The sequence below is a fragment of the Melanaphis sacchari genome, unplaced genomic scaffold (genome assembly GCF_002803265.2).
Source record: "Melanaphis sacchari strain LSU unplaced genomic scaffold, SCAv2.0 Contig26_pilon_pilon, whole genome shotgun sequence".
Classification (NCBI taxonomy): Eukaryota; Metazoa; Arthropoda; class Insecta; order Hemiptera; family Aphididae; genus Melanaphis; species Melanaphis sacchari.
The window spans coordinates 2096810-2122294 of NW_020271143.1; the positions used below are offsets into that span (position 1 = coordinate 2096810).

The window sequence follows — 25485 nt, forward strand, 5'->3', positions numbered from 1 at the left end:
AATTATTTATCATTTTTTTTTATATTTTTTTTAACTCGGATTTGACTTATTAGTGATTCATATAGACAGACAATGATTAGATACTTATTTCATAGTTCCTTCTACCAACATACCCCACTAGTGAGTTAAATACAAATTAAAATAATAAACATTAAAAAATTGGATTGGTGTTGTGTATTTATAGTATTATTTAATATATTTTTAAGGCAAAAATGAATAGTATTTATTATATTAAAATAGATTCAATGGAACTTCTATAAATTAAAATAAATGCTGATCCCTTGCAAAAACCTTGATTGCTCTAAAGAAAAACTAAAGATAACTTAATAATAATAACAGTACACGTTTTAATTATGTGTACGTATGACATATGTGTATACTATATAATAATTAAAAACTATAATATGTACATACATTTTTTTTAAAAACTTTTCTTCTAATTCTATTTTGTCTAAATAAGACAAGTTTCTTGCCTTTTTTGTCAACATTAAGATGGGAATTAACTTTATTTTACTTAACTAATTTTGGTCTTTATCATCATTAGTACTTTTTAAATTATATCATCTAACCTTAATGTAATAATTATTATTCTTGTTAGACTAATATTGTTTTATGATTATTTTGGCGTGTATATAATCCACTGTTAAATAACTGATATAATTATTTTAATAACAATATTACATTTTTTAATGACTCTTCTAGTTAATTTCATCCGTGTATATTTCAATGTAACTACTAATTATCTATTCTGAGAAAAATGTGCTACATGGTTAGATATTTTATTATACATACATATATTATATTTTATTTAAAGAATAAAATGTATCTTTGATGTAGGCTTATGATTTATGTTGTAACAAGAATATAGAACTAACAACATAAAGAAATATGAAAAGCTTGAATTGTTATATATTAGTCATATTACATTGTTATTACAAGGGTATATAATCTTAATAATTATAGAAGGATATATTATATTTTAAAACACTATTAATTCAAATAATTAAGTACAATAATGATATACTAACATAAAGAGGACCGGAATCCTGTGTATATTACCTCCGTCTTACAGATGTTTAGCCAATTTTGTATTCATAATAATTCATTTTATTCTGTTATTTTTAAAATTACAATTTATAAATAAAATATTTATATAATTTTAAGTAAAGATTAATACCTAGGACATCTCAGAAGCTTTTAATGATACTTGAATTTTGATGCGAGTTATGATTATTATAAAAATTGAATGTAAAATTTGCTTCATTATTAGTTTTTAAGACAGAGACAACACATGCAAGTGAAACGTCTTCTTAACTAGATAACCAAACTGTAAACAATTGTGGTTTGTAAAATTTAGGTATGGGACAATACAAACTGTAAGAGTGGTCTGCTTTTATAATGTGTTTTTAATTAAATATCATAGTAGTATAGTACATATTCTTTTAACTCCATGAATTAAAGTAAATCAAGTCTACATTTAAAAATTCATGTGTTAATATAAATTATTTTTTTTATTGATATGTATCTAATCATTAAATGATTAGACAAATATATATACACAAAATCTACAAAAAGTTGTTAATGTATCTATTATTAAAATGTATTATATTTCTTTATGTTATAGTTAATTGTTGCAATTTTACATATAAAAAAAAAAAAAAGGTATAATGCAGTAACATGCGCTGTAATACACGAAGAACATTATAAAAACAGAATAATATGTTCCAAGTTAACTATAGAAGATGATAACTTATGAAAAGTGATAGGAAAACTATGTTTCAACAGTAATAGATTGTGTGAGAAACAATTGTATACTTGTTTAAATAGTTACCTATGTTTACATCATACTTCATATTTTTTTACTGAACTTTATTTGATTTTAATAAGTTATACTAGGTAAATTAGTACCTAACTATGTTATAATTTACTGGTAATTAAAACAAGGTGTTTATAATAAGTAACAACCATGACTACTTCTTGAATTTTAATTGTTAAAAATAGTTCATATTTTATACGTAATAGATATTCTAATTAAAAAGTTTTTTAATATCCATATAATATATATCATGATATCCGAATCTTGAAATTAACCAATAATAGTTATTTTATATTTTCCATTGAAGGTTTTTATCAAGCATATATTTATTATTTTATAGATCAGATGTTTTTTTTTATTTTTTTTATTTTTTTTTTTTTTTTGAACACAGAAATAACTAAAGTTTATCAAAGTTTTATAAAAAAAAAATGAAAGATAATTATAGCCTGTTTATATAATTAATGATTTTTTTGGGGTTATTACCTTTATTGGAAGTCCTCTATTATTTTAATTTTACTATTTATTTTACCAGTATCATTGCCAGAATAATTAGATGTGGCCTGTAAAAATTTAATCTGTAGGCCCCATTATTTTCAATTAATTAATTTTAATTTTAATATATAATAAAGCATTACATACCAGTAAATCACCTTGTAATTTATTTATTGTAGTATAAATAATATGAATAAATATATAATAGGTAAGTTAATTATATAACTTAATAATATTATAATGGTACTAGCATAATTATTTTAATACAATAAAAAATGTTTTTCTTGCTTTAGCATTAGCAGAATTATCAGTTATCTTTTCTAAATCTAGTTCATCAGTTTGACTTTTCTCTATAATAAGAATAGCAATATTGCTATGCCTGTCTTGGAATATGGAATTTTTTATATCATTTTTAAGGAGTTTTAGTTTTAATAAAGATCTCTGCTGCAACTACAGTTACTGAAATTGTAAAAAATATTAAACATGTACCTAGTTTTAATACAAGGAAAACTGTAAGCTAGGTCATTTTGAATAATGAAATCTATATTTTAATCTCTCATATGAGATTAATCTGAACCAATTAATATTTAATTTGTTAAAGAAATTTCCACGTTAGATTTGTATTTCAATGTAAGCAATACAAGGACTTATTAGGTATGTTTGATTCTTCAGGAGTTTTTAATTTTAATGGATTAAGAAATCTAAACGTATTATTTAAACTTCGTTCAATCCAGTATATGTATTGTGCTCTAATACAGTAAGTATAAATTACAAAAATATTTAAATTTTAAAATTATTCTCTGTCATATTCAATCGTCGATCTTTTTCATCTACCTCATCAAAATATAATTTTGGCAATTTGGCATAACGTAGTTTACTTACCTACTGACTTTGTAGTAATACCCCATATTTTATTGTAAATAGATTTTACGGTATTTAATACAGAGTCATAATTTTTGCGTAAATTTTCAACTTTCAAGTATCTATACCAATTGTTTTCTGAAGTAGATTATAAGCATTTTGTATGTTAATATCACTGGTTAAATCGATCTTAAAACATTTACCCAAGTACTCAACAATAAAATAATTTCTCTATTTTCTTTGTTTTTTCGCAAATATTTGCTTTGAACGATCTCTTCGTTTTCTTGCTAGTCAGATAAATTATTGTTGTAAGTTTAAACACATCATTAAATCTTTCTTTGGGTGCAAATATTGCATTTTTTCAAGTTTCCCAGTGTGTGGCACGTACTTCTTTAAGAACCTTCAAGTTGAATAATAAGTACATTTACTCTATTATTAAAGCAAACATCATAAAATGAACTCAAATTTGCTATAGTGTATGTTAGTAAAACAAAGACAGAACATACGGGTACAACGTCTTCTTAAGCTTATTATTCAGCTTCTATAACATATGACGCAATACAAATTATATAATATATGCATTTTTTATACATGTGTTATTAAGTAGGTATATAAATTAATTTTATTGTTTACTATTTTTCGCATTTTCCCAATGTATGGTTTACCAATGAACTGTAGTAAGTATACTGAAATAATAATAAAAATATAGAATATTCAGTTTACTATACAATTAATTGTATTAAATTCGGTGATTTTAAATGAAATAAATAATACTATGAAAATAAAAATCTAATAATTTAACTAGAATTTTCAGTTGAGAATAAACTATAAAATTATTTTATAAGCATTTTAAAAATTTGATTTTGATTTATAACCCATTAATATACTTATATACATACTAGTCAAAGTAATTTGCTATAATATAGGTACCCGCTACTATTAGCAACATTAAACCAACTAAATTTTTGTTACCTACTTGTTACCTATAATAGCATAATATGCAAATAGTATTTAATAACTCTTTACAAATCGGTCATGTTTGTTCGATATTTTATTTATTAATTAAAAATTATTTTTTATATTGGTTCACAAAATTAATGAATTCCAAAAAACGTATACTCGCGTATCACGTGTTATAACCACCCGAATATACGTCTCACTACACCACTGGTTATGGTAATTATCATTCTTCTTACGTGTGAAATTGTGAAGTGTTATAAATTATAATCGTTTAAAGTAGAACAGCGGTTTCCAACCCATGGGCCGCGGTCCACTTGTGGGCCTCTAGCAGGGTGATACTGTGCCGCGAACCATGTAATATTAATATTAGGTACTAACATCTATATTTAAAATAATGTTATTAAATATTTTTTTAAACAATTAACATTATCATTGTTTGGATGTAGTTTTATCCCATGTAGTTTGTTTATTATTAATAGAAAGGTATAGATATACCTACCTATTATTTGTCATTTTTGTGGTGCACAGCGTGAAACGTGTGAAAGTTGTGCTAAAATTGCACTAAGAAATTTGATGGGCTTTTCGACAATCTATCTGTATGAACGAGCTTTATCTACTTCAATTTTTTTTTTTTTTTTATAAATAACTATAGAAATAGACTGAATGTTGAGAGTTATTTAAAGCTAAAACTATCCAGTTTTAATCCAGCTTTTAAAACTTCTTGTGAGGAGAGGACAAGTAATGTCAAAAATCACATTTAACTTGTGATTAAGTTGAATAATTTTTTTTTTTTGAATAAAAAATTGTTTTTTAATTCTTTTATTTCTAATAACTAGTGAATCACATAAATAAAAAAAATACGTATACGTTTATAGGTGTGCTATTACCTCAAAGATTTTTTTTCAAAATTGGTGCGGTCTACACAACTAGAAATGTTTGGAATCGCCGATGTAGAAGAATTAAATTTTCAATGCCAACCGTTTGATAATGAATTTGTTATTATCAAAATTTACGGGTTTCTAATCTTATCTTTTATAATATTGCTTAGAGTGAATCAAATAAAGTCCAAGTCCGAATTGCCCATTATTTAGAGCCTGAATCAGTCCATAAAGGTTGGACGTAAAACGATTCCAATGAAAAGTATAACACAGCTGTTATGATCGGAAACACATTTACTACCTACCTACATTAAATCATTGTTTGAGGTTCGTGTGACGCCTGTACGCCTCTCTTCTTACGTATGATAGCGGCAACGTTAAATAACACAGTAGGTACCTATGATGTTAGCACGATTTGCTTCTCGGATCGTAATAATTATCTAAGTGATTTATACCTACTATAAAACATGAAAAAAAAGTTTTTGTCAAAATTCAATGCTTTAAATTTTATTAGACATTATTTTAGTTGAACAATGCTTATATAGTTATATGACGCTAAAAGCAGCCGCATAGCATATAATGCCTTCTGGTGGGAATAACTGTTGTTCATAAAACTTTTTATCTTGTAGCAATTGACTATTCGAATTTGGAATTTTATGAGCAAATAGTTTTTTTCTTATGCAAGGCTCAGGTTCGTCTTTCAATAGATCGGCGAATACAGTTGGTGGTAAGATAAGTCTCAAAGGTTTTACTATTTTTGGTGGCATAGACGTGAACGGTTCTACCAATCCTAACGTTCCACTCAGCGTGGACACCAGGTACTTGATGTAGTGCACACGTTCCAACATGTCATCACCATCGTTCATTTCATCTAGTTTTCTTATCCATGTTAACACCTTTTGGCGATCTCTACTATCTGAAAAAGATAGGTACAATAATACACTCAATGTACCAAGTACGATAATGCTTTTATATCTTGTTCTTAAAATGGCATCTAAAAATTAGAAGAAAAAATTTTACGTCAAAAGTTTGACAATGTTATACTAGAAAAAAATATGATAGAAAACTAGAAGTGTACAGAAAACAAAAAAACTGAATCACGGTAGTTGGATTACTAGTTTAGATAATTGATTAATATGTAGAATTATGTGTTACCCATGTTCATTGTTCATATCTGTCATTAAGTTCTGAACACAACGAAAATGAATGATGGAAAAATTATGCCAATAAAATTTAAATTGAAAATAAAAAAGCTGATATTAAGTTAGTGGTTATGTAGGTATGAGAACTTTATAGATACCTAACCTTTTCCACCAGAACGAATTCATTCATGCAAATTAGAATACAAATCAAATTTATAAAAGTTGTTTTACATTCTTAATATCAATTCAAATTACACAATATAGAATTGAAAACAGAATGTGCCTATACCTTATATGTATATATGTCAACTCCTTCTATCATAATTAATTTTGAAATTTTCAATTATACCAGCAATGAAATCCAGCGCATGCATATGATAGTTATTATTATTAATGGAAAAATGAACGTTAATTATTTACCTATTAAATACATCAAAGTTCTAGCTGTTTCTCGATCATAACAATATAGTTCATTATTATTTTTCAAAGGACACTCTGGTTCACCATCATCTTCATCAATAAATTTTCTCACCGACGATTCAATTTCAAAATCATTGTTGGACAAATTACCAGGTGTACTAATTGATTGTGCTCCGGATACATTGGGATCATTTTCATTGATTATTGCTGTTTAAAAAAATATATCAGTTCATTCATTACCTATATTTGGTATTTATTGTTGATATGTTAACTTTACCTGCAATTGGGTTTTCATTATTCCTAGAACCAAGAGGTTGTGCATCGATATCGTTCAATTGAGGAGCTGCCATATTCAGTTAGTGTTTTTAAAATAACTATTTTTAAGATTTGAAATAATTTAGTCACTTTTGAATGTTTAGATGTTTACATTGTAAACAATAAAATAGCTTGTTGTAGTTCTACATTCTGGCTGAAATACAAATTATTCAAGTATAATGAATAGTGATTATTTTATCGTGAAAATGTATTAAAATGAATTCCTATATCTGAAACGGCATGAAAAAATGTGACCGAATTAATAATAATAATAATTTATATTATATAATGTGTGGGATTTAAAATACTTTTTTAATTCAAAAGGTCACTTTACTGTTATAGTATTAAGTTTAAGTCGATATTACATTTCACCACACATATTCGTTATGATTATTTAATGAAATAATACTAAGTAATGCTAGATAATAGATTACATACAATTTATATGAAAATTTGTAGTAATAATAATCAAAATATTTGATTTTTGATCAACTTGCACCCATTTATCAAACAACAATAATTTATTCTCATTATATTTAGATACCTCAAAACTAGTGGGCACAATATAATCGTGACTGTTAATTTTTAATTTTATTCTCATAGGGATTTTGTGTAGGTAAAATTAGCTAACAAATACTATTTTATAAGATGTATTTGACTCGAATTTCGTACCATTTTAAACTGACAAAAAAATTCTACTTTAATTTCATAAATATAAAATAAATTATTTTAATTTCTAATCACCAACTTAACTTTTGTTATTCCTATCAAACGTATGTCATGTAAGTGATGTGCCACAGTTCTATTATTGTTTTTACGTATCTTGTGTGATACTGATTAAGTGTATTATATAATGTATTATAAAAGAATAATAAATGCATTAAATATAATAAAATATAACAGGTGTGCCATTGTCTGAATGAACTATTGAATATTTTCGCATTCACAGTCAACGTCTCACCTCTCATTTCTATTTTCTAAGGTTCGCTTTTTTCACAATCTTTGGGCCTTTTTTATATTATGGGACTGTAGAATTGATTTTCTGACCCGTTAAAGTGATTGTATAGTACTTAATTTTTATATTCTTATAAATATTTATAAATGTTTAATATGAGTGAACAGACAATTTTGTTTTTGTAATTATTTGAAATTCCCTACTTTTTATTGTAAGATGTATTTTAAGCTGAAAACTTATAAATTACAACTAGAAGCATCTTATGATAGTTAATACTTAGACATTAGCATATATAGTATAACAAATAGGTAACTCAAGAAAAGATATCTAAATCTATACTGAGACCTTTCAGTGCAGTTTTTTATTCTTTGTTTCATTTTTATAAAAAGAGAGATGTATATTAATTTCTTTTATTTATCATACTCTAATATCAAAACAAAAGTGAATAAAGGTGAAAAAAGTACTATAAAATGGTGAGCATTTATATATATATTACAAAAATTTTTTTCCTTCTTCCTTTTAAAGGAGAAAATAGCTAAATTGTGTTTATATAATATTATATTTTGTTAAAAATATTATCATAATATTATTTATTATACATATTTATCATAACTTATAAACAGATACAGCATTTTACTGCAAAAACTGCCTAATTATGTAGAATCGACTTTACCATTTTTTTAAGTAATAATTTTATAAAATAACTAGTAAATGCCCCAATAAAATCACCCGAATGATTTAACTTTTTAAAAAATTGCTGATAATTCTTCAAATCACAAAAACCATAAATAAAAATGAAATTGTATAAAAAGGAATAGAAATAGTAGTTATTACAATATAAAGGAATAGGTACTGCTAGAATTAAAAATTCTAGAGTACCTACCACTCAATCAGGTAATAAAAAAGTTAATATTATATTAACAGAATCTGACAATGATTAGTGTATTCGGTTCAAGTATAACTATTAATATTGAGTATATATAGTATATATTCTAGAACTATATATACTCAATGCTATGAATTTTACTATTATAAATTTGAAATATCGACCTACATTGTAAACTTTATTATGCTCAACGATTAAGTATAAGAAATGATTATTCAACCAAACATTAAACATAAATACATTTAATTAATATTAACACTTATTTTGTTCACAATAAAATTGATATGATTCATAAATCATTTCATTTTCTCAGACTTAAAAATGAGTAGCATGACATCAGGCTAAACACAGATATTTAAAATAAATTTGATTACAGTGTAACGCGTCATTTCAATTAGTTAAATTATAGCCAAGAAAAAGTGAAGTTGATGGAATGAATATAGAAAACAGAATAATTAATAACAACAAAACAAAAATATTTTTATTTTCCAATCTATAAAGCCATCATTCTAAACAATTGTCAATTAAATAAAAAAAAATCACTAAACATTAAATAATATCAATATTAATTGCGATAGTAATACAGAGTTAAGTTAAGTATTTAACAAAAACATAAATAATGACAACAATAATTATGAAATAAACTCGATATACAATACATTCATAGATACGATTAATACTAAACTGAATAGTGAATACCTACCTAACAATAAAAAACTAGATACATTTTATAACTAAATAAACTATTAACAGGTACGAAATATATTTAATAAAAAATTAACATAAAACCTTCATCACCAAATATCATATTATTCAATATCTCAACCTACCTACTTTTATTTAAAATATTTCTATTCAATTTTTTTTTTTTTTTTTTTTGTTAACAAAGTAACAAGTGTTAAATCGTGCATCAAATATTTTTTATTGTTATTTTGTCATTCAATGGAAACAAACAATTATAATATAATTTGTATGTAACAGGAACGTAGTCGGAGTGTTTGAAACTTTGAACCGCTGCCGCCGTCGCCGCCACTGGCAGTAGGAAACCGTAGAACGAGACGCCACTAAACCCATACGCCCCTGGTACTCGGGGACTCGATTTCGGGAGACTCGGAATGTGCGTGCGAGTGGTCCGATTAAGTCGAGCCGGACAACTCTGGTAGGACACTATACAGTGAGTTCACCCATACACTCCTGGTACTCGGGGACTCAATTTCGGGAGATTTTTTAGAATGCTGACGTACGCGAATGGTCTGATTAAGTCGACCCGGGCAACTTTGGTGGGAAACCATACGGCGCGCCGATAAGCCACTGCGCTCATACTGCACTCCTGGTACTCGGGACTCGATTTCGGGAGCACTGATGTGAACATATTTTAGTGTTTGAGACCCGCATGCGCTGTCTCCGTCTTACATACAACACGGCAAATTTTCGTTCAGCAGAATCCGTTTTATGTTGTCAGCTTTAGCATTGGAGTAGATTTATCTATTATCAATCCCACAGGTGAGAATCTTATCTTGACAACGAAATATATGCTTTTATTGATATTACTAGCGGCCGGTGAAACTCGATTCCGGATTTATGGAAGCCGCCTTCGAGGGGGTCTAGTCAGTGCCTGAATTACCGATCCACGGGCCAAGTACGTATAATTTACAATTTTGGGCCCCAAGTTGTTCATTTTTATTTTTTTCAATGCCAAAATAAAATGTATGCGGAACATATTTTTAAATTAATGTTATATGTGATTAGTTGTTTATAAACGAGTAGTTGGATCATAGAATAACATTTAATTGTCAAAAATATGATTATTTGATATGCAAGAACACTACACTTTAAATGTTTAATATTTATTCAAGTTAAAAACAAACTAAATTAATTAAAAAGTCAACTTTTTTTTTTTTTTTTTTAACAAGAATTAGTATTTCGATTATTATTTATTATACTTGTATATCAAACTAAATGTTTAATATTTAAGTCAAATTTAATTTCAGTTTTAAGGCCATCGTTTTCGGGAAAAAGTCATTACTCATTATACTTAATATCCCAACAAAATATCTAAGTAAAATGCAAGTGTATTTTGTTTTTCCAAAGTGTGATAAAAAGGAATACAATTAATTGTATTTGTTTGAAATCGGTGGGCCCCTCTTTTGAGTGGGCCGGTATAATTGTCCCATTTGTCGTTGTATAAATATGGCACTGGGTCTAGTGAAACTCGATGTAAGTTAATACCCTAGGTCGGAGACAGGACTTGAATAAAACCGTAGTTAGAAAAGTATTGTAGTCAATAGTTAAGTCTCATGACGAAACCGGTGATAACGATGTTTGCACCACTGATTTGATGGTTTATACTTAGACAGAGTCGTTTTAAACGCGTAAAAGAAAGTCTATGAAAGTATTGAAAATCGAATTCGAGTGTCTGGCGGTCGGTTATCACAGGTATAATACATCTTTTCCCGTCGTTTGCTTGGTACTTTTGTGTATATAAAATAAATAAATGCATTTCGAAAATGGTATTTGAGGGTCTAGCTATCAGTTATTAACCGGTGTATGTCAATACCTGGCTGAGCAATCCGACTGCAACGGATTGTTATACCTCCTGATGTTGATATTGTTGTGCTGTTCTGTACGTAAACAAGTTTAAGTCGATTCGAGCGTTTGATTTTCAAGCGAACAATTATCACCTGTGAAAATCTAGTTAACGCATTTTAACTTCACAGGTAGGCAATTCGACTGCGTCAAATCGCAGACAATGTTGGCTTAAAAGGGAAATTGTAAATTTATAATGTATGCCAAACTCTAGTAAATTGTGGTAGACAGTTAAAAATAAAAAAATTACAAATAAATATACACACATAAATTTGCATTCTGGATCAGTGTGGTTAAAATTTTGTATTTTATTTAGCAGGTATCTGCTAACACTAAGTGTAAAACCTTCTATACTTTGACAAGGAATACAAAATTGAATGTATTACCAAATTTATATAAATAATTAAATGGTATGCCCTCACTTGATAAATATAATTTCATATTATAAATAAAATACACAATAGCAACGTTTCATAAAACATTAGCTAGGTACTGTGTTCATAGTTCATACATAAATACATATGCATAAAAATTGAAACCTGTAGAATTATAGGTACTTACTTAAATATTTAATATTATAATATATGATACTAAAAAGCTAAAAATTGTACTCAGATATTAAATTTGGAATTTAAAAACTCACAGTCGCTAATTATTACCATTGACCTAAAATGCAATTAAAATCATTATGACAACGTTAAAAGCAAAACTTTTGCCATTTGTTGTACTAAATAAGAATATGTTAAATCTAACGCATGTCATTTAACGACGGGCTTGTCAGAAATTTGACCCATGGTATGCACAATCTTTTTACACACATAAATATATTTTATGATATCGTGATAGTAACTTGCGATATGAATACCGTAACGGTCGTGAATGTATTCAAGGATTAAGAAATCGAAAACAAAAAACATATATTTAATAATACAGGGAAATAATAAATAATTAATAAGCAAGTATTGATAATATTTGATTTTATATTTAATATTTTACTGATACTACATTTGTGAATAGTTATAATAATTATAATATTGATAGGTAAATCGAAAACATTGTTAATATTATTCTTTTTTTACTTATTTTAATTTATATTTAGGTATCTAATGCTGATAACAATATTATATTCAATGATAAAAAAAAAAAAAAAAATGATATAAAGTAAAAATGTGTAGGTATACATAAATGACTGAACCATAATAACGTTAAATGAAAAAAAAGTGTAAATTATAAGAGGTAGATAATAATAAACTTTATGAGTGCATACTATATTATACAACTACACAAGATACAATGGTGTCACTATTTGTTTGCAGTAGTTGTTTTAAAGACGAAGTACTAATACTATACTTACTATCTAGGTATGTCGGTATTGTTGCGTATCGTAATTGAATGCAAAGCAATGTAGAAGTTCTTAATTGAAGTCAAATTGTGTATGTGTATCTATATTTGTTATAAAATTAAAACTATTTTAAAATAAGAATAATTATTGCATTATAAATGAGCTACCAGTTACCACGAACAGTTCATGCATTAAAATAATAACTATGTTTCATTATTTGTTGTATAAACATGGTATATTCTTGTTTAAGACACTCACCTCTTCCTAAACGTAATGTGGTAACTAGTAAAGGATCGCTGTGTATTCCTTTTCCATAATTTGTACTAATTGCTATAGAAACAATGTACGTTGTATAAGGCTTAAGATTCGATAACAAGGTGAAACCTCCGTCTTTTTGAGCCGCCTCTCTGCTGATTGTTTTGGACAACATAGATCCTAAAATACAAAATAGATTCATAAAAATTATAAATCATAATATTAGTGGGTATAAAAAATTCATATTAAATAAAACAACTAGATATAGGTACCCAATCATCTAATGCCTAATTATACTATATAAACTCACTGTGGCAACTATTATGTTATTATGTTATTACACTAACATCGTACATTAGTCGAAAATTGACAATAAAATATTTTTCTATTAAAACACATTAAATTTACTGCATTTAATATCGCACCCACATTTCACTATCGAAGTTTTTGCTTCTTATTCTTTTATCCGTACGAACGTTTTGCACGCGATAAATGAGTATTTCGTCGAAAGGAAGTTAAATTTTAACACGAAGTTCAATTTAAACTTCAATTTGAACTTTAAGTAAATTCCAATTGTCAACCTTAATAGATTTTGTTGGATGATTTTCGATAGATAATTTTTTTTTAAATTAATATATAATGCTAGTTGTTAAGTTAGAAGTACCTACAAGCTTAATCATAAGATAAGTAGATAAGATAGATTATTTTTGTGCAAATTGTATTAAATACTATTTAGATAAAAATTAAATTATTACATTAATGTGTTCATTATTTTTACCGATTACTCAAATATGTCTATCAATCTTATTCGTGTAGGTATATACCAAGATGTGTCATGAATGAATAATGTAAATATTATAATTTTACAGTTTTAATATTTAAATCTTTAATCTCACATATAAAATAATAAATTACTTTGTATGTACAACCATTTGAATTGACAATCTATGTACTGAGGCATTAATAACAACAAGTAAGCTAATTTAATATTTCTTATTCAATCTTTTCAGTGATAGAAAATGAAATAATCTTAATCTAATTATAATATGGTTATGCAACATCATTAAATAGTTTTTACATATTCTTACCATGGCAAATGTTACTGCTAATGGAAACAACAGAACAATAAAATATTTGGTATTCACCAACCAAACCAATCCTGTCAGTACAGTCAATATTCCACTTCAAACCAATAAATGTCGAGCCGATTACATTAACCCAAACGTTCTCGATTTTTCTAGCAGCTATACAACCATAAACAAACAAATAGGTACAAAATGAACATCGATAAATTACAAAAAATTTATCACTAACTACAAAAATAACAAATCTTAATACTTATATTATTTTGTATTGTACACGATTCCCACACCATTCCGCTACTGTTATAATTGTTTTGATGATAACTATTGGTATCATTACTTAGTAAACGTCGGCTGTTAGCACTTATTGCAAATTGATAATGATTGTTAGCACTATAATTTAATATAGTGACGTTGCGACGAAATTCTGTACCAGGGACGTGCGTCCAGTTTACATAGCCCTGTAAAATACATAATTCGCAATACTAGAGTAGGTATTTCAGGTATAAAATGCATAAACATGATTATTTTTGATGAATGAAGGGAAGAAGTAGTATTTAGTTGTACACTTGTACCCCAGGTGTTGTGGTACACTAGACATTCGTGATTTTCAGATACTACCACTTTATCGTAGTATTTTTTTTCATTCATAGGTCTTAAAACCTACCACTGTCGGTAACGGATCCACGGTTTTTTTTTTGTGGGGGGGAGATGGGGTCCTAAAAAAAAATTACTTCTGAGTCACGTATACATTATAATGTTCTAGTTCACATGTTCCTAAAAATATGAAAGAAATGGTTAAGGGAAATTTATTAATTTTATTATTTGATTAAGAATTATAAATGTTAGTTAAGTACCTATAATAATTAGACTGTTATAAATTTTAATTATTTTATTTAAAAAAAACTTCTATAATACAAAATATAATCTGCACTTATTTAAAAATAAAAAATTATTTATAATATTTTTATCCAAACAACGGTAATAAAATTCCCAATAGTTTCCAAAATAGATATTATGTAATCAATTATAATGCGTTATAACACAATTTAAAATAACTGTGTTAGTAAAAAGACTGTTGAAGAGATCTGAGGTGGGGGACGAGGCTCTAGGCCCCTAGATCCGCCACAGACTACTGTCCTAATTTTTATTTGACTGCACAAGTTTGAAATAACTTAAAAAATCCAATGTAAGAAATTAGACGCTTATAACTTATTCGTTTTTGACGATATTTAAAAATTTTAAACAGTATGTATTTTGTAAACATTATAATTTGAGTCGTTGTTAGACAATTTTGAATGGAATAACCGTAGAGATATGAAATTCTCATTAAATATTTTTGTATTATTATTATTTAAACACATTATCATTTTCAAAATATTTCAGATCTTTGTGTTATTTATAGACGTTTAAAATGTATGTGGATAAAAATATTTTTTTTTCAATAAATAGTTTTTAAATCGAATACAAGATTCCTAATAGGTTATTCTCTTAAGAACTTTTTTTTTAACTAAATTAAATCTTTTTATAAACATTATATAATAACATCATAATTATAAGGCTGATATTTAAAAAAATTATATTATTTTGTTTGCTTAATACAATTTTTATGTAAAATATTCTTTTTTAAATTAAAGCTTGTAAAGGAACATTAGGAACTAACTCTATCTAGTGTTGTATAAGATTACCGCTACCCTTGTAAGAGTTAACTATTCTTCTCGGACTGTGGAGAAAAACGAATAAAAAACAGTGTAAGTACCTTACTATATTCAGTTAAATATCCAAGTGTTTATAATGTATTCATAAAAAAAAAAAAAAAACTATTACAGAATAAATTGCTATAAATAATTATTTTCAAATTGCATGTTTTTGTATTTATTTTGGGTTCATCATGTGTGAAAAATAAAATAAAATATTTGTTACTTTTATAACATAAGTTATAAAAAAATTGTCATAAACCTTTTTGATGACAGCTTGTCATTTTAAAAATAAAATCTTTAAAAGAAACTGTGATAAAATGTTCATTTTTATAATCAATACATGTTCAATAGAAGCTTTTGTATTAGTTTAAAATCCAATTTTCGTTATAACGAGTTAACTAATTGTATTTTAAAAATTATTATTTTTATTAATTTACGTACATTACACTGGTACGGATGACCCTTAACATTTTCACACCAGAATAATGTATAATAATTCTGTTCATCAGGAGTGGACAATTTTGTAGAACCAGAATTTTTCCAGGATAGTTCAAAAACACCTTGTTGATCAAATACCATTTTTGTAAGTAATATTGGTTTTTCAAGTCCTAGTAATAATCAAAAGTTTAAGGTACATGTATTAACAAACGGTATATTTTTCAAATTCTTACTCTCTGATTCACTAGGTACGTAAATTGTTGAATATTCTGTCGACAAACCTTCGTTGTTGGATGAATACACTGTAAAGTTGTAACCAACCGAAGTACTGAGTCCTTGAAACTTGGCATAACTTTCATATATTTCATTGCTACTGTAAATGCTATAATTTTAAATGAAATAATAGTATGGATTTAAAAGTTACAATAAATAAAATCAGAAAGCTTTATAAATATGGAATAATTACATGGTTTCATTTTTTTTTGAGTTCAAATTATAGTAAGCACGATACTCAAACGAATCACCACATTTCTCTCTGTCATCAATTTTTTGCCAATAAATGAACACGTCTCTTTTTGTTTTATCGTTTCGTGACCTAATACACTCAAAGCTCCCAACATCAATTGTTGGAGGCCTCTTTGGTACTAAAAAAAATATGATGAAATGATGAATTATAATTGTATACAAAATAATAACTTATATTTTCATACTTTATTACACTGATTTAGTTTATAAGATACATAATATTACAAATACCTACAGTTGAGTAACCCAACTCAATATTAGTATTTATAAAATATAGTCAATAAAATATATTAACTTAAGTACTAAACTCACTTGAAGATTTTGTTTTCAAAGTTATACAACCAGGAAGAGACCACTTATCTTCCCCGTTGGCAAGTGAAGAACGTACGTATATGCGAAAATCGTAATATGTGAATGGATATTTTAGATTAGTGACATTAAAATAATAAAAATCATCATCACGTTCTTGGCAATTCATATCATACAGAAAGGTATTTGTTTTATTGGAGAGTATTGGAGCATTACACTTGTCGCTTATATTTATAGACTGAAAAAAAATTGTAACAATAATTTAATTTTTATTTTTATTTATGGATCACTGAACACTTACATGCCATTGTTCAAAATTGGAATCCCACTGTGACTTATACTCAATCTTATGAATTAGTTCCCGTGGAAAGTCAGTCATTGCTCCTACAGACCACCTCAACATAACACTCGATTCTGTTTTATCGATAATGGTGATATTTATAGGCCTCGCAGGAATAACTAAATATTAAAAAAAAAAATTATATAACGTTACATAATACTTTGTTCATAAAGTGAAATATAATTTTAATATATAAATATACTATTGGCATAATGATGAAAGTTGATGAATGTTGATGTATTTCCTAATACATTTTGACCGTTTAATCTGAAATCGTAATACTCGTACGGTTGTCTATACATGGGCGTAGTATTGAAATCCCAATAGCAAGTGTTTTCTCTGATATCTGAATCCGTTGGGCAATTTATGAAGATTCTATAAATAAAAAAAATTACATTTGATAAACAAAAAATATTATTATTTGCAACTGTTATACATTACCTGCCTCCAGCACGACCAGGTAATCTGAATATTAATGAATAAGTAGTTTTGATTGCGTTCTCTGATGGATTCCAATTGCACCTCAAACTAACCCAATTATAAGAAATACATGAAAAATTTCTTATGATTTCCGGTTTATCTAAGCAAATATAAAATATTATAAATATCATATATATATAATTTTTTTTATATAATTTGAATTATGAATTGAAGATGGTTATTGTTTATCGTGATAATAAAATCATGAAAAATTGTGTTAATGAAATAATCTATTCTTTATATACCAAAGTTGTTTAAATATTTTACATGTATTTATTTATCATTACTTTCTATCGTATTATAATTAGATAGGAGCACGCAGTGATTTTTAGAATATTTTCAACTTCTTAAAGTATTATTGTTTCTAATCCTTATAAAATTAATATATGTAATAAATCATAAAAAAAAAAAATGTAAGAATAAAACAAAGTTATTAAGTTATCATTCATAAACGATCCAAGAGTCGTTAAGTTATAGAAATTCTTGTTATGATTATGATCTATCGTACAATCAGAATAAAATAGGTCTGAATTTTGTGGTTAACTTACGTCCAACATAGACAGTATTCAAACACACCCCAAGTTGTGATCCCAGTTGATGAGACTCATTCGTTACCGAGCTAGTAGTTGCAAGTTGAACAGGAGGAAATGTGGATGAATCACTAGATAATATAGTAGACGAGTCATTGCCATCAGATTTATCATAGCTGTCATTTTGTCGCGGTTCATAATCAAGTAATAGTGTACAATAATATGTATTTCGACCAGCTGGGGGGTTTGGGATGCGAAGCTGAGCCGCTGTTGCGTTGACGATTGTCACATATTGTCTGGGAACGATTTCGTCGTTCTTATAAAACACGATCCTATGACTTGGAAATTTGGTTTTATTATTACTATCCATTCGATCACGAAATAAGTTCTGCACTATAATGGTATCGGATTGTAAGATGCATGTGATTTCCAAGGGAACGCCGCTGCCATATTCTAATATGATGTCACCACTTGGGACCGTACCTATAATTTTCATAATATACTTGATTAAAGATACATTAATCATTAATTATATTACTTAAATAATATAATTCATTGGATTGCTAATAAATATCCACTAAAAAAACAGGATAGCACATCACTGAGAGAATTTTTTATTACCATTTAATAATGTATAACAAATTAATAAACATTTAAATAAATTACTATTTCTTACCTCCGACTGATTTTATATCGGGACCACATGTTACAGAAGAATATGCTAAATCAATTAGTAATATTATTAATGTTAACGTAGTGTATAGTTTTGAAAGTGGCGGCAAACTCGGTCGGTTTATTTCTGAAGAAATTTGTCGAACCATGTTTATATAACCATCCAAAGTCGATTTATTATAGTAATTATTGATAACTGCTATTAAACCTGAAATATATGACAATAAAAAAATTTTAAAATTTATAAAAAAATAAATATAAAATGTTAAATATGGATGTATCATAATATCAAACATTTTTAATTTACGACACACAGAACAAACAAATTATACTTAATTTTTGCAGAAACTTACGTTTATCAGTTAAGATTAATGTAAAAATCAAAAGATTATTATAATATCTCACTTAACCCCCCTCCCGGAAAAACATATTTTAAGGGGATTCAATATCGACTGTTTCTGTTTTTGTCTAATACACGTGAAATATAGGAATTTAGACGTTTTTCTTTGCCAAGTTTAGTATTTTTTATCAAAAGTAAAATTACCATAGTTATTTTCTAACTTCTATTATTAGAATTTAAATAAAATAAAAAATATTTGTTTGAAAAAGTTATAAAAAAGCGTTTTTAAAATTGAATTATTTATACTCGTAGTTTATTAACGCTAGTAGTTATTAAAAACATCATAGTGAAATTAGTGAATAGTAGTATTACGTACGTATAAGCATAATTGTACTCTCAGCTCTACTGTGGCATTTCGTTTTTTATATCTCTGTTCAATATTATAAATAAATATAGATGTATATAATAACATTATTAACTAATAATTGATAAAATATTTAGATATAGTACTATTATACAAAATTTACCATATGTCCACAGTTAATCAGAATGGCTATTGACAATACTATTATTTATTTATTTATTGATTTTCTTAAGTCTAGTTAATAAGGCCATTAGCTGTAGAAAGGTACATTAGGTTTTTTGTGTAAGGTTTTTGTAAGGTCGGAACACGTCATGTTGTGTATATGTGCGTACAATGGATTCGTTACTAAGAAATCGGGTGGTCACCCATCCGAGCCTAGTAACGCCAGACGATGCTAGACCTTAGAACACATTAGCAACTGAGGCCAACTAACGCGCCACACCAGTCCACAAGAATTAATATTATATTTAAACAAGAAACCCTAAATATAATTCAGTGTAGGAAATTTATAAGTCTTGGGTAAGTATAAACAGAAATCAATGCTCAGTCGCATCTCCAACATTTATTTAAAATTTTGATTTGTTAAAAATAAAAATTAACATTCAAAAACAAATATCCAATATACCAAAAGGTACAAAAATTAAATGCAGGGATTGAGTAAATTTACCGAATTCAGCTATGGAAAGAAAATTATATTTTGTATATCGTCAAAGCACTGTAAACATGTATGGTGAATAAATATTTTTCAAGTTCACTATTGTTAAAACCAAGCTACGTAGTATTTAGTAAAGCAAGTAGGTAAGTACCATAAAATAGGCTCAATAATATAACTTGGGCCTTGGTTATCTGCTTACTATAAGTATTAGTAGAGTAATAATTGCGTATAATATAAAGTATATTATGAAAGTAATGAATATATTTAAAAACTTTAAATCCATTGATCGTGAAAAAAATATAGAGTTTCAAATAGTTATATAAATAAATATTTATTTTTTTTTAAATACTTATAATACTATTTTTATATTAAAAAAAAAAATAACTATTTATAATTAATGATAAAATATTATTAACTTTAAATAAATTTGAAATGTATTACGTTGCTCAGCAGTCTTGGGAAATTATTATTTATTTGGCAGTGGCACAATATAAATAGATTGTTATTAAATTAATATTTTATATTAAATATGATATCCTTCCACCTCTCGCTTCTCTGTATACTGGTACCTACATGATCCATCCTGATTATTGAATTATGTCATATACGAGAGTAAAAAACTGGATACAATAATAACTTTAAGTAACCTTTTGTTAACCAATTTAAACCTTTGAACTGGTCAATTTAAAGCGTTTGATATTATTAAATTAATTCCATTAAATTAATTCGAGATGAAAAATCATCACATATATAACATATAATTTATTAATAATATTTATTAACTTAGCTCAGTGGTAACCAATCTTTTTTTACTGAGAACTAAAAAAAAATCAAAAAAAATCTCGGCAGGCTAAGAATTTAAACTTTATTTTTGAATTGAATGTTACATTTCATTTTAGGCACATCTTAATCTAGGTATATTGATAAATTTAATTATTTATTAAATATTAAAAATAATGTTCTAAAATTAAATATAAATATTAAGTATTAATTTTTACAAACGTTACATTTTTAAAATATTTATTTTCTAATTTTAATTATTATGGTTGGCCAGATTTCGCCCATGAGCCGTACTTGGTCACCACTAGCTTAGCTAATAAGACAGTGGCGTAGTTATGTAAAAGGGGGGATAATGAAAATAGACCCCCCCCCCAAACTATTTTTTTTAATGTTTAATGCATTGACATATAGATACTCGATTTAAAATTATAAAATTACCCATGTCATATTATAACTACAATATAATGTGCAATATAGAGCTGTAAGGGCATGGTTATAAGATCCTTTACTTTATACTTACCAATAAATTATATGTCCCCCCCCCCCCCCCTTAGAACAAAATCATAACTACACCACTCATTAGTCATTGTAACTAAATTGAATAGTCTTGTTAATCAAGTTAGACTTAAAATGCCGTTTAGTTTTCAACATAACAATAAAAAAATAATTGTTGGTTCTGAATTTATCTACTTATAACAACTATGAATAGTTAATATACATTTTAATTTTAGGTGAAAATTAAGAGTGTTCCCATAATATTACGTATTAAAAATATTTAGTAAAAAACATTGTTAATCCGCGAACAATATAGTTTCACTATTAAAAACTATTTGTTAAATTATTTATAAGTCAATTTTTTTCATGTAACTCCGAGTAAGTAAAAATGCTCACAAGTAACATAAATATTTACAGTAAATGGAACACTTTTGTTTTTGGTGGAAATGGAATTCTATGCTTATTGTTTAGGTTAAAATTTAAGGATATAATATGACATGTGTTTAACTTAACGAAATTTTAAATGTGATTATAAACAAATAATATATGTTATCTATTCATTTAACTAAACATTAATAAAGTCATTTATTTTATGAATTTTAATATTAGTGATTTAATCAAATAAAAGATAAGTATTACACTAAATATCACATAATACGAATAAACTAATGATTAGTATGGATAGAAATTTAAAGAACTATAATTAAAAGAATTATCATATATTTTTTATAATACAACTTAACAAATCTTTAAATATACGCTATATTTTGTCCTAAAATTATAAAATACAATGATAAAAAAAAAAAAATTGCTTTTTTTTATTACTTATTAGGTATATTCAATTTTAAAATTATTATATAGAGTAAGTAAATAATAATGAATGATCTTAAACTTATTGTTTTACAGAGTAATACTATTTTGCTTTATGAAATAGAGGTAAAATATTTGATATCTGTTTATTTTATTTTCTATTAAACTTTGATTTCTGAAAAAAGTCGAACAAATATGATTTTAAACAGATTAATAATTGACGTAGGTATATTGTCAAATGGAAAATACTATTAAATAATATACTAAAAATAACGAAAATATACTACATCCCAAATACCTAATCTGTAATTCAGTAAATAATACAAAAATAAATTTATTACCTTCACTAACTAACCACTGTAAAAAATTATGAATTTAATTAGACATTTACAACGGGCATCGCCCATTTGTACCAAAAAAAAAAATTAATTAATTTTGCGTACAGCTTTTTTACGCCAAAATGAAAAAGGTATGTTTTTACAGGTGACTGTAAGTTGCGTCCCAATGTATCTTTTTGATGTAAATTGCGTCCCGGTTATTTTTTGTATTAACAAGTTGACTGGTATGATCATTATATTTAACTCTCACTAATCACACACAATGACTTCAATAATTTTATATAATTCTTACCATTTTCGCTTTGAGAACTAAACTTAACTACATATAGTGACAAAATACCTATATTATTGAATGAATTACAGTAATATTAAATTAATGTTTAGTATTTTACTTCAATAAAACGGACATATCACTAATTAATAAAAGCGGTAATTCAATAAAAATAATAATATGAAAAAAATCCATTGAAAAATTCTAAAAATGTTACAAAAGGATATGAGAAGTTAATTTAACTCTCTCTTTTTTTTCTTAAATCTAATTAATTCGACTTATATTGTTGTAAAAACTAATATGTAGCATTCAAATAGATTTTCATAACAATATATCTAATGATAAACTATAATGTTCCAGATAGTGCAGACGGAGAAATTTACGAATATTAAATTTAACTTTCAAAGCGTCTGGAACAATTTTACTTCAACTAGCTTACCAGTCAACTTGTTAAAATTTAAAACTTATTTATGTTACAAATGTTCGACAAATATTTGCCGTCTTATTTTAAAAGTCTTAGGACTGTCTATATTACTGTCATAATATTTATATGGTTAAAAATATTGGTTTTTAAACTTTTTATACATTTTATATTAATTGTTATTATTTACATTTTAAATTATTATTGATTTTAGTATATTTTTTTATTATAACTGATAACTTATAAGACTTAAATTTAATAAGGTAAAAATTTGAATGATAATATATATGATAATACATGACAGGAACTCGAGCCGCAACTTATGTATGTTATTTTCGGGACCTTTTTATCGGGACGCAACTAACATTTACCGGTTTTTACCGACAGCCTATTTGCGCTTAATGTACCTGGTATAATTATAATAAAGTAATATATTTTTTCCTCAAATAATAATCAAAACAATTTTATTTAAATTATAGTCAATAGTATGAATTTTTTAGAAATAATAGCCAATAAATAATAATACAAATTATTTTAAACAATAGATAGGTAATAAATAGTTAATAAGTTTATATTTTTTTGAAAATTATAAGCTATCAATAATCATAGTCAATTTTACGATTTTAAATAACCAATTGATTAATGTAAAATGATTACGTAGGTAAATTTAGCGCGATTGGGCTGTCAGAAACAATACACCTTTTTATTATGACGCAAATGGGCTGTATCCAAAACGAATTAATTTTTTTTGGCGCAAATGGATAACCCCCATTTAAAACAAACATAGGTTTTAGCAGTCAACAATTAATACGAAACGATTTTTATACTTTAAATTTTAATATTGATTATTAATTAATTATTAAATGCTCATTAATGATATATACACCAATCAATATCATTTAAATTTTAAATCACTTAAAAAAATTTAGAATTTATTTGCGTTCACTCAAATATTTTATACAACAAGAATACAATTTAGGTACATATCTTTAATGGTGATTATTGATTCGTCGCGCTTACTTATGACATAGTAAATTCTAAATTGATTTATTTTCTATACATTCGCACTATTATCGGAGTACGACTTACAAGTAAGTTTTGGTCGATAAATTTAGAAGAATCGAAGTCAAAGAATAAATCGTCAAATTGACCAAGTCCCTAATGTCTATATTGATAAATTCAAAGCCTTGGGCATTATCTTGAACAGACACGCTCAACATAAACGATATACATAATAAAAATTATTTATATTACTAATAAAATAACTGATATACAAAAATTATGTGGATGAAATTTACCTGATAGTTGGGCGCTAATCCTCGAACGAACGAAGGAGTCGTTCCAAAAGGCTAGAACATACTGAACTATAAATTATTAGCGTTTAAACGAATGATGTAGAGACTCGACGTATTTATTATAAAAATTTTCTCTGGTGGTGGTGGAATATAAATTGGTCTTTATTAAATCAAATGTAATGTCTGTCCCTCCTAACTCCTGACATCCTACTTGAATATTATTAATTTATTATTCAACCAACAATATTAATACGACGTATCTAGACGAAAACTATATACATCAGCAATGTCACTAGATATTAACGCTATGATACAAATATAATAATATAACTGTAATCATTTAAGTGTCTTGAATATTGCCAAACCTGGACATCGCGCTTGTCCGCTTTTATTTTGTATTTCTACACAGTGTAACCGTGAATATTATGTCCATTGTACGAAGGGAAAATCTCGGAAAAAAATCGTGAGGGGTGTAAGTCTTCAAAATTGCCGACTAAAATTTAAATTTCCAAATTTTTTTTAACTATTAAATAACTTTTAATTTCATTTTGCCGACTGAAAATTAAATATTGCTGAATGAGGTGGGGGTGATTTCGCTATGACCCCCTTTGGTTCGTCGCTGACTGTGAGGTAAGTACCTATATCGTTATTACGTAGGTACTAAAATACAATTATCTTATCGGCCTCCATTTACGGTATTATCCTATAATATAAGAATCGGTATTCTACTTA

General features: G+C 26.5%; 2 protein-coding genes across 2 annotated transcripts; both read right to left on the reverse strand.

The window, feature by feature from the left end:
- Positions 1–5552: 5552 nt before the first annotated feature.
- LOC112595311 lies at positions 5553–6919 on the reverse strand. The gene is made up of 3 exons (XM_025340455.1): positions 6847–6919; positions 6570–6776; positions 5553–5923 (listed from the first exon to the last, which is right to left on the reverse strand). The coding sequence occupies exons 1-3, from the start codon at positions 6917–6919 to the stop codon at positions 5553–5555; spliced, it is 651 nt and encodes a 216-aa protein (XP_025196240.1).
- Positions 6920–12558: 5639 nt separating this feature from the next.
- Positions 12559–24812, reverse strand: LOC112595331 (cytokine receptor-like). Its single transcript, XM_025340485.1, has 14 exons — positions 24757–24812; positions 18989–19192; positions 18331–18795; positions 17744–17882; positions 17505–17677; positions 17264–17421; positions 16966–17200; positions 16595–16772; positions 16362–16510; positions 16132–16298; positions 14247–14451; positions 13997–14152; positions 12912–13088; positions 12559–12754 (listed from the first exon to the last, which is right to left on the reverse strand). The coding sequence occupies exons 2-14, from the start codon at positions 19131–19133 to the stop codon at positions 12726–12728; spliced, it is 2376 nt and encodes a 791-aa protein (XP_025196270.1). The 5' UTR covers positions 19134–19192; positions 24757–24812; the 3' UTR covers positions 12559–12725.
- Positions 24813–25485: the final 673 nt, after the last annotated feature.